Raw genomic sequence first — 11,478 nt, 5'->3', positions numbered from 1 at the left:
ACTTAATTCGTCATTTTCTTGGTGTAATTTGTGGCGCCTCGTTTTGATTTTATCCTGTTGGAACTATGAGGAGTTGACATTGGTGAAACTCGTTGAGCTCTTTGAATACACTTTGAAAACTTGTTGCATGTTGAACTGAAAAGTTGTTTTGCTATGAAACTAATCTGCCCAAGCTTGTAAATTTAGGTTGAAAGCTTATTGGGACTAAAACTGAGCTTGGGTTCTTGAGATTGTCCACTAGTTAGGTGTTGTTGTTATTAGATGTGTGGTGCGGTATGTTAATGTCTTGGAATATTAGTTTATTTTTCTTGTTCCACTGATATAAAGTTCATTTACGTGTAAGAGAGTGAGTTGTGTGTGCAATTAAGAATGTCAATGCTGCCAATCATTTGCTTCACCCTTTTGTTTATATGTTAACATTTGTGCTCTACCTTAAAACACATTTCAGAAAGTTCCTTGTGAAGAACATATGACGTGAGTGGCATTTAAAGAAGACTAATAGAGAATAATCTTTATTACTTGAGCTTTTAGAATTGAGTCAAGAAATGGGGTTGTCCTGGGAAAGTGTCACAAGGATCTCATCATTTTTTAATCTACCTTTCGTTTGGTACGTAATTTTATTTTAATTCCTTCAAATTGTCTTGAATATTTCCTTTAGCCTGTTTGTTTCATTGTTATAAAGCTGCTTGAGAAAGTTGTTTGTTCGGGGACATGGCGTTGAATTTCGAGTATTGCCTGTTCACTATTTTGTTTTATTGCCTTAATTGCTAGGAGCATGTTTAGGCCGTTATCACTCGGGTAGGCAAATCTTCGGTTTTCTTTAGTTCATTTTTACTTGAGGCGAGAGGTCGTTTCTCGTAGTTTATTATCTCGGGAATGCCCCCTCGAAATTTGTATATATTTTTATCCGGGTATACCCCGAAGTATTTGTATTTGGAGGCCGAAAGTAGAACTCTCAGTATTTAATCTTTATTTTCATTTTCATTTCTCTTTTATTAGGTGGGGACGACCTCGAGCCTCTTGTGTGTTTGTTTTTCTTTTCTGTGTTTATTTTTACCTTAATTTGAATATTTTAAAAGCCAGCTAGATCGAGTACGCAACCGTGACTTTCACGGGACCTGGGGAGTGCCTAGCACCTTCTCCCCGAGTCAAATGAACCCCCTTACCTAAAATCTCTGGTGCCGACTTAGTTTTGAGTCCAAGTGTTTTAAAAGAAAAAATTACTTCTAAAAACACGATGGCCGGGCACACCGGAATCAATTGCCAGGTGGCGACTCTAAAATCTTCTGAAACACAATATTTTTTGTCACTTTTAATTAGAAACACTTTTTTGAGCTTTACAAATCTTTTTTATTTATTTAAGAGCGTTAGTGATGTGAAAAAAAAGGGGTGTGACAGCTCAGGCGACTCTGCTGGGGACTTGCAGGTTCGAGCTGATACTACGATCTTGTTGGATTTTTATAATATTCGGTTGAGGTTTTTATGTTTTTTTTAGCTTTATCTGATTTTTATTATATTTTTATACTTTGTTATTATTTGCTAGTTGTTTACATGTTTATAGTTTTCTTTTTATGTGTTTATTGCTTTATAACTGTCATCATTTGCATAACCTCGGGTCTTCTTTCTGCAACAAGTCTTTCGGAGTACGTTTGAGCGTACACGGCCTTTTTGTGAGTCACCCGTGTCTTTTGGGGGGTAGCGTGGGAGCGTGGAGTGGGCGGACAGTTAGAGCAGCCGTCATCGACCACGTGCCGCCTCGAATTGCCTTGTCTAGTCGGCCCCAAACGTTGGTCAACCTCTAGGTCATGCTTATTTGCATCATATTATTTAAACCTAGCAGGGTTCGGTCCCAGGCACCGTACCCCGTTGTAGGAGGCCTATCCAAATTATTTTAAAATGGGCTTATGGCCAAAAAGACATTTAATCATCCCTATGTGCTACATGCTGCATTTTGTTAAGGGGTAAAAGGGTCATTTGACGGACCAATAATATTTGAGGGTGAAATATAAAATGAAGCAAGTAGGGCCCACTCACATTTTTCTTTCATAATTTTCCAAAAATAAAAAAAATCCAAAAAGATTTTATATTCAATCATCTTTCAAAAAGAAAAAAAATAGTTTTTCCAAATTAGTTGCATTTTTTAAGCTTTCTCCCATGTCCGATCTTCCCGAACTACGCATACCGGATTCTCGTCTTTCGGGGCGGGATACGTAGGCAACCCACATAGGTTCCGGTCTTCCTAGTAAGTCTTAAGTTCTTAGCTTCGCGGGGTCTTAGCCAAATTTTGCATGTCTAGCCACCTTTGGCCACATCGGCCGTTCCTGCAAAATGGGGCAATTTTTGCAAAGGTACCTCAGTGACCCATGTCTTAGCATCTTGAGTCCACAACTAGGATTCATATTATTTCAAGGTCCATCCCCGCTGCATTTGCGTGTCTAGCCACTCTTGACCATATCGGCCGTTTTCGCAAAGTGAGGTCATTACCGCAGAGTAATTTTGGAGACTTGATTCCTAAAGAGGTTGGGGGCTGCGTAAGTCTTCGTGAGGTGTTTCCATGTCGTAGAGGTCATCCTAATTGAGTATTGCATTTTTAGACTCCTTTGGCCACATAGGCCATTTTTGCAACATCAGCCCCAGTCATGTCTCATGTATGTCTGATAGGAGATGTCAACACCACATAGTGTCTTGAGTCACTAACTTTATTTAGCCTTATTCCTTTCAACAGGTATGGATCCACTTATCAAGGCTAGAGTTTCAATGGTGGTCAAAGTCCCAAGAAGGCTAGTAAAATGGTGCAACATGTTCACATTACTTGAGCAGCATGATCTGATGGGTAAATTAAGGACTCTTATTTCATTGATGGACATTACCCCCTGTCCCGACCTCGTAGAAGCAATGTTGACATTTTGGGACCCACAGGGGATCGTATTTAAGTTTGGGGATCTCGAGATGACACCCACCTTAGCTGAGATAGTCGGGTTGACTCGCTTGCCATACCTAGACAAGGATTTGATTTACACAAGGGCTCATTCTAGCACAAAGTTCCTTAAGATCATAGGGATGGATTTGGAAAACCACATGGGATGTGTCGATCAATCTTGGGTACCTTTAGACTTTTTATTTGAGAGGTTTGCTCGTCCCACTGGATACGAGACATTCATAGATGAATTCTCCATATCATATGATTCTTGGAAGAAGAGGCGCCCTATGGTCTTCACTATTGCATTGTTGGGTCTCTTGGTATTTCCTTTGGAGGGTAGACATATTAGCACGCACCCGTGATCAATAGCCTTTGCACTTTTCCATGATAAGCACAGCAGTAAGGTCACCTTGGTTCCGACAATTTTGGAAGAAATCTACCGTGCTTTGACCAGGATTCGAGAAGGCAGGAGGTTCTTTGAGGGAAGCAACTTGTTGCTGCAGCTGTGGTTGATGGAACACTTACATCCCGCCACAATGTTTGAGAAAGATGTGATTGACCGTTGTCTAAGAGATCGAGTGAAGTGCATCGAGCATAGAATGAAGCTCGATAAGTTTGCCTTATCACTCGGAGTTCAGGCTTGGATTTATTACTTAGGATCCTTGACTGAAGAGAAGATTTCATGGTCATATCTTTGGATTGATCTGGACGTGATCTTAGCAGGATCTCGCGTGCAAGACTTATTGGTACTGATTGGACTTTGGTGTACTAGACCATATACCCATGCTAGAGTGATGCGTCGGTTAGGAAGGCGACAAGAAGTCCCCTACATTCCTGATACTCGTGACTTCATTAGGGAGTTTGAAACTATGGCTCACAGGGAGGTTGACATTCAGACCTATTGGCGCCACGCAATGAAGATGGACAGATATACTTTAGCAGCTGGCCCGCATTCACCTGGGTATACCCATGAGTACTTCATATGGCTACAGTCTACTCAGCGGGGGGTTAGCAGGCCACTGCCCCGACGTGTTATGGATATTGCTTAGACAGTTGATCGATCGATTTACTCAGGAAGAGGAGGCCCGTGCAACAGAGAGGGTCGGGGTACGAGCTACACTTCAGTCATTGAGATCACAGTTGGCAGGGTTGGTAAAGAACATGGGACACCTTACTAGAGTCAGCCTTCCAGATGCAGGCGCGCATTCCAGGATTCTCATTCCCAGCTTTGAGGTGTCCTTGCAGGGTATAATACAGAGCTTAGATTCGATGGGATTGACAGGGCCATCCGGACCTTCATCAGGCCCGTCCCAGCCAAGACCGTCACATTCGGGAGCAGCTTGAGGAGTCATTCTATTTATGTGTTTTGAGATTGTCTTATGCTGTCTTTTACTTTCGTGTCTAGTCTATGAGTACTGAGTCCTTTAGGTAGTGTCAGAGTCTGTCGTAGTGTAGTTGAGTCTGTCGGGTCTTTCATTATCGTACTTCCCATTGTATTTTAATATCGAAAAGTTTTTAAATGAAAAATCCCAAAAAAGATTTTATTTTTAGTTTATTTTCCATCACTTTTCCAGAACTACGCTTGGTCTGATTCATGAGGGACATGATACGTAGGCAACCTAAATCGGGTTCGATCAAATCATTTTTGATTAAAAAAAAGGAGTGAGAAGAAGATGATAAGAGGTGCTAGAAAAGAAAGAGAAGCAAGGATTGAAATGAGCAAATTGGGATGATACCGTATGACCCTGCGACCCTCAAAGCCATTTTAGAACCGTTACTTGTTGCTAGGTGCATTGCACGGAATGTGATATTATTATCTGATAAATTCCCTAACGCTAATATGGTGGTTTTGTGTCGTTTCCCTCTGTTATCTTTATTTCAATAACAGGAAGGTGGTTAGTTTGTTGGCATCCTGGCAAGTCATCCATACAACACCAGATCAAAGCGCCAGATAGTCATGACTAGTAAAGAAACAGACACAGGAGTTGTAGACACACCAAGGGAAATTGTTGAATCGGAGTCGGAACTGAAAGAGGAAGTCCGAAGGCTGAGGCATCAGACGGCGGAAATGTATCAGGCCTGGATTAAGGGACACACTCCACCTTCATTCCCTACCAACTGCGAAGAAAACCCTGCTTCCATTCCACCACTGTCCCAAGCCCAGATGCCGAATATCGTTGATCTTTCCCCAGAACACGCACCAGGCTTCACCCCTTACCATAATTACCCTGGCACTTCGGCCCAAATTTTCCATGCTCCACCAGCCAAACCAACTTCATAACCTGCTTCGTCATCTGCTCCTATTTTTGTACCCCCTCCACAAGCAACCCTCCACCGATCCTCTAGTGAGCCCGCATTCCCTGCTCCACATACCCAATACTATGCCCCGGAGCCCACCTTCAAAGTCCCAGATCATTACTCATACACTCCCCACTTTGATCCTCATGTTGAAACTGAGAAACCACCCAAGAATGCGGAGCAAGAGGAGATGTTTAGGAAGGTAAAGAGTCTGGAGAAATCATTGAGAAAAATGAAAGGGTTAGGAAACCAGGTGAGTGTGGCTTATAAGGATTTATATTTGTTCCCCGATGTCCAACTGCCTGCCGGGTTCAAGATGCCCAAGTTTGACTTGTATGACGGACATGGGGATCCTGTAGCTCATCTGAGAGGTTTTATAGTAAAATAAGAGGTGCCAGGGGTAAAGACGAATTACTGATGGCATACTTCAGCCAGAGTTTGAGTGGAGCAACTTTAGAATGGTACACCCGCCAGGATGCCAGCAGGTGGTACACATGGGACGATATGGCTCAGGCCTTCGCCCGTCACTTTCAGTACAATATAGACATTGTTCCAAACCGCCTATCTCTGACCAAGGTGGAAAAGAAACTCGGTGAAAGCTTTAGAGAATATGGGTTCCAATGGAGGGAGCAACCTGCACGAGTCAATCCTCTAATGGAAGAAGACGAGATGGTTGAATGCTTTCTTCAAGCCCTGGAGCCCACTTACTTTGGCCATCTGATCTCAGCCATTGGTAAGTCTTTCAATGATGTGGTAAAGATAGGAGAAATGGTGGAAGAGGGGCCCAAGTCGAGCAAGATCATGAGCTACTTCGCTATAAAAGCAACCGCGCAGGCAATCCAGAGCGGTTCCGGAAGTTTGCTAGGCAAGAAAAAGAAGGACGATGTCGCCATGGTTGTATCTGGGCCATGGAACGGCCAGAGGGGTTCACCTCATCAGTACACCCATCCTCGACCCCGACCTAAAACCTACACCCAAGCTCCACATAATCCACGCCAACATTACTTTCCCCCGCAAAACCCCCAATACTCAGCCAGACCACCCCAATACCATGTTCACCACGCACAGTCATATGCTCAACCCCCTGCTTACCAGCAATGGCGTGCTCCAGCTCCACAAAATACCTATCCACCTCTACAACCCTACCAAAACCCCACTGGTTCAAATTTTCGACCAAGGCTGGAGTATAGAAGAGAAAGGTAGTAGCATAAATAAACTTTCACCCCACTTGGGGAGTCCTATGCTAGTTTGTTTCAAAGGTTAAGGCAGTTGGACGTCTTGAGGCCAATTGAGTCAAAGATACCAAATCCCCCTCCAAAGAACCTTGATTATTCCCTTAGATGCGCTTATTGTTCGGATGCTCCAGGGCATGACATAGAGAAGTGCTGGCATTTGAAAAGGGCAATCCAGGAGATCATTGATACAAACCAAATTGTAGTTCAAAGCCCAGACACGCCGAACATCAACCAAAATCCTTTGCCAGCCCATGCAGAGACGCATATGATTGAAATAGTTCACAAGGATGGGGAACCCAACAAGTCTTCCAAGTCTGTCATGATGATTCGGGCCAGTGAAAGTAATTTGGTTAATGCTCTAGACTCTACCAAAGCAACACCCTTGACAGTTGAAGAGGTGACAGAGAAGCTGAGCTCGCCCAATTTGAAGCCACCGGTGTTGGTCGTGAAAGGGTCTTTGAAAGATATTGGGGCAAATTAGGAAATTCCAAAAGTGGTAGTGCCAGGGCCCCAGATAAGCCTGTCATAGTTGTGAAAGGGGCTTCTATTACCCCTGTTGTCATTAAGCCAGTGACCCAGCTGCCAGTGCTTAATACCAAGGTTGTTCCGTGGAATTACAAACAAGTGATAGTGACATACAAAGGAAAAGGGGTGGAGGAAGAAGTCAACAAAACTGGAGGATTTACTCGTTTTGGAAGATGTTTTACCCCAGAAGAATTAAGGAAAGACAAGCCGTTCAAGGATAGTCAAATGCCAGTAAAGAAATCGCTTACCGAAGAAGAGGATGAGGAGTTCTTGAAAAAGATGAAAGTGCAAGACTATTCCAATATGGAGCAGTTAAGGAAAACACCAGCTCAGATTTCTCTTTTGTCTTTGCTGATACATTCAGATGAACATTGCAGGGCCCTGATGAAGATTTTGAATGAGGTACATGTTCCTGATAAGATCACAGTGCATCACTTGGAAAAGGTAGCTAGCAAGATCTTCGAAGTAAACAAATTGTCGATATGGCCAGTTGAGTTCACTGTGGAATTCCAAGTGTTAGATGTGGCTCTCTCCTACAATCTGTTGTTGGGCAGGCCCTGGATACATGCTCATAAGGCAGTCCCATCATCTTTGCATCAAATGGTAAGTTCGAATGGGACAGGCAGGAAATAGTCATGCACGGTGATGAGGACTTATCAGCTTGTAATGACACAATTGTTCCGTTTATTGAGGCCGAAGATGATAAGGGACCTTGGGTCTATCAAACTTTCAAAACAGTGTCTGTTGAGAAGATTCCTGAAGGGAAATGCATTCCAGGTCCTAAGTTATCCTCCGCGTCTTTCATGGTAATGAATGAAATGTTGAAGAATGATTTTGTGCCGGGTAAAGGTCTAGGCTCATCTCTACAAGGCATTTTGTATCCAGTGCGCACCAGTGGAAATCTTGGTACATTTGGTTTGGGATTCATGCCCACAGAGAAGGAAGTGAAGAGGGTTAAAAATCTGAAACAAAAGGTATGGTCACTCCCCGAGCCTGTCCCACACATCTCTAAGTCTTTTGTCAAGCCAGGGGCCGAAAAACCTCCAATGCCAAAGCCTGTGGTCGATGTTGATGAAGAGCTGATCAAGAGGTTCCAGAGTCTGTTCGATGAGGTTAATATGGTAGAATTTGGCGAAGGTTCTAGTAAAGCAGATGTGCAGTTCGTTCGGCCAAATGTGAAGCTTAGCAATTGGGAAGCTGCTCCTCTCCCCACCAAGGAGTTTTAGTAGTTTGCTTTGTTTTCCTTTCTGTTATCTGGGTTATTCCAGGGTTGTAATCCAGAATTTTATTTTTGCTTGTTTTGATGTTCAAACCCTTCTGTCCTTTTATTTTCAATGAAATGAAATTTCCCGTTTACAATTATTCCTAATAGCGTTTCACTTTTATTTTCTTTTGTATAGTTCTTTTTATGCTGGTTGCAATGACATGACATGCATGAGGAATTTTCAACCAAGTCTTAAAAGCCAATCTGATTCTGAAATAATAATCCTAGAAGTAGAGTGTGATGATGAAACAGAATATGATGAAGAAGCAACATTTGAGGAAATCAGTAATGAGCTAAAACACTGTGAAGAAAAACCAAAGCCTAATTTGAATGAAACTGAAGCAATCAATTTAGGAGACCAGGATAATGTTAGGGAAACCAAGATAAGTGCGCATCTGGAACCACAAGTTAAGGAAGAAATAATCAAAATATTGTTTGAGTACAAAGATGTCTTTGCATGGTCGTATGATGATATGCCGGGCTTGAGCACTGATTTGGTAGTTCACAAATTGCCAACTGATCCGGCATTCCCTCCTGTCAAGCAAAGGTTAAGAAAGTTCAAGACTGACATGAGTGTGAAGATCAAAGAAAAAAATCACAAAACAGTTTGATGCAAAGGTCATTCGGGTTACTCGATATCCCACTTGGTTAGCTAATGTTGTGCCTGTACCAAAGAAGGATGGTAAGATCAGGGTATGTGTTGATTACTGTGATCATAACAAGGCAAGCCCAAAGGATGATTTTCCATTGCCGAACATCCACATTCTGATCGACAATTGTGCCAAGCATGATATTGAGTCTTTTGTGGATTGCTACGCGGGATATCACCAGATCTTGATGGATGAGGAAGATGCAGAAAAGACAGCGTTCATCACGCCATGGGGAACATATTGCTACCGGGTAATGCCATTTGGTTTGAAGAATGCTGGGGCAACTTACATGAGGGTGATGACCACCATATTTCATGACATGATACACAAGGAGATTGAGGTTTATGTAGATGATGTGATCATAAAGTCAAAGAAGCAGTCTGACCATGTTAAGGACTTGAGGATGTTTTTCCAAAGGCTACGCAGGTACAACCTCAAGCTCAACCCTGCACACTGTGCATTAGGTGTCCCATCTAGGAAACTGCTGGGATTCGTGGTCAGTAGAAGCGGTATTGAGTTGGATCCATCAAAGATCAAAGCCATCCAGGAGTTACCGCCGCCAAAGAACAAAACTGAGGTGATGAATTTGCTCGGAAGGTTAAATTACATCAACAGGTTTATTGCTCAGCTCACGACAACCTGTGAACCCATCTTTAAGCTGTTAAAGAAGAATGCTGCAGTCAAGTGGACTGATGAGTGTCAAGAAGCGTTTGATAAGATTAAGAGGTACCTGTCGAACCCACCGGTGTTCGTCCCACCAGAGCCTGGGAGACCTTTGATTCTCTATTTGACGGTGCTGGATAATTTTTTTGGCTATGTTATTGGGTCAACACGACATCACGGGAAAGAAGGAGCAAGAAATCTATTATCTCAGTAAGAAGTTCACTCCTTATGAGGTTAAGTACACTCTTCTCGAGAGGACATGTTGCGCCCTGACTTGGGTTGCACAAAAGTTGAAGCATTATCTCTTGTCCTACACTACTTACCTCATTTCTCGCGTGGATCCTCTAAAGTACATCTTTCAGAAGCCTATGCACATAGGAAGACTTGTAAAGTGGCAAATTTTACACACAGAGTTTGACATCATCTATGTGACCCGGACCACGATGAAAGCCCAATCCTTGGCCGACCACTTTGCCGAGAATCCGGTGGATGAAGAATACAAGCCATTGAAGACTTATTTTCCTGATGAAGAAGTGATGCATGTTGACAAGGTGGACCGTGACGAAAAGCCAAGTTGGAAACTCTTCTTTGATGGAGCTGCTAACATGAAAAGTGTCGGAACAGGGGTTGTACTCATTTCTGAAATAGGTCAACACTACCCTGTAACAGCCCAGCTTCGATTTTATTGCACCAACAATATGGCGGAGTACGAAGCATGCATTGTGGGTTTGAGGTTAGCTGTAGTTATGGGAGTCCAGGAGATATTGGTTCTGGGAGATTCAGATTTGTTGGTTCACCAAATTCAAGGAGAATGGGGACTCGAGACTTGAAGCTCATACCGTGCCGATAGTGTCTCCATGATCTTTGTCAACGATTCAGGTCTGTAGAATTCAGACATATTCCTAGGGTTTATAATGAGATTGCAAATGCCTTGGCTACTCTGGCCTCAATGTTATATCATCCGGACAAGGCTTATGTCGACCCCGTGCATATCCAGGTTAGTGATAAACACGCTTATTGTAATGTGGTTGAAGAGGAAATCGATGGTGAACCTTGGTTACATGATATCAAGGAATACATCAAGTCGGGGGTATATCCAGTACATGCCATAGGTGATCAAAAGAGAACCATTCGACGTTTGGCTAGTGGATTTTTCTTAAGTGGGGCAATCTTGTATAAGAGGACTCCAGATCTAAAACTACTAAGGTGCATAGATGCTAAAAAGCTTTGACTATCATGGCCGAAGTAAATTCTGGAGTTTGCGGGCCGCATATGAATGGGTATGTCTTAGCAAAGAAGATACTTCGGGCAGGTTATTATAGGCTCACCATGGAACGAGATTGCATCAGCTTTGTTCGCAGATGTCATCAATGCCAGGTGCATGGTGATTTGATTCATTCCCCGCCATCTGAGTTGCATACAATGTCTGCAACTTGGCCATTTGTTGCTTGGGGAATGGATGTCATTGGACCAATTGAGCCGGCAGCATCAAACGGGCATAGGTTTATTCTGGTGGCCATTGATTACTTTACCAAGTAGGTCGAAGCTGTAACTTTCAAGTCTGTGACCAAGAAGGCAGTGGTGGATTTTGTTCATTCAAATATCATTTATCGGTTCGGAATCCCAAAGGTAATCATCACAGACAATGCTGCCAACCTTAACAGTCATTTGATGAAAGAGGTATGCCAACAGTTCAAGATTATGCATCGAAACTCCACTCTGTACCGCCCCAAGGCGAATGGAGCTGTTGAGGCTGCTAACAAGAACATAAAGAAGATACTTCGTAAGATGGTGCAAGGTTCTAGGCAATGGCATGAAAAGTTGCCTTTTGCCTTACTGGGTTACCGCACTACTGTTTGCACTTCAGTAGGTGCAACTCCTTATTTGCTGGTATATGGGACTAAGACAGTTATACCTGCGAAA

At 43.0% G+C, this 11,478-nt stretch overlaps 1 protein-coding gene across 1 annotated transcript; it reads left to right on the top strand.

The window, feature by feature from the left end:
• The first annotated feature begins 5,635 nt into the window (after positions 1-5,635).
• LOC109219223 lies at positions 5,636-7,611 on the top strand. Its single transcript, XM_019383663.1, has 3 exons — positions 5,636-6,417; positions 6,478-6,765; positions 6,849-7,611. Exons 1-3 carry the CDS (start codon positions 5,636-5,638, stop codon positions 7,609-7,611), a joined length of 1,833 nt encoding a protein of 610 aa, XP_019239208.1.
• The last annotated feature ends 3,867 nt before the right edge of the window (positions 7,612-11,478 follow it).

The sequence above is a fragment of the Nicotiana attenuata genome, unplaced genomic scaffold (genome assembly GCF_001879085.1).
Source record: "Nicotiana attenuata strain UT unplaced genomic scaffold, NIATTr2, whole genome shotgun sequence".
Classification (NCBI taxonomy): Eukaryota; Viridiplantae; Streptophyta; class Magnoliopsida; order Solanales; family Solanaceae; genus Nicotiana; species Nicotiana attenuata.
The sequence above is the reverse complement of the archived record's forward strand: the minus strand, read 5'-3'. Positions and strand labels throughout refer to the sequence as shown.

Coding starts and splice junctions, on each gene's coding strand:
- LOC109219223 (XM_019383663.1), top strand. CDS start 5,636: ATGGCATACTTCAGCCAGAGTTTGAGTGGAGCAACTTTAGAATGGTAC. Junction 6,418..6,477: donor CTGGAGTATAGAAGAGAAAG/GTAGTAGCATAA, acceptor TTTGTTTCAAAG/GTTAAGGCAGTTGGACGTCT. Junction 6,766..6,848: donor GAACCCAACAAGTCTTCCAA/GTCTGTCATGAT, acceptor TGACAGTTGAAG/AGGTGACAGAGAAGCTGAGC.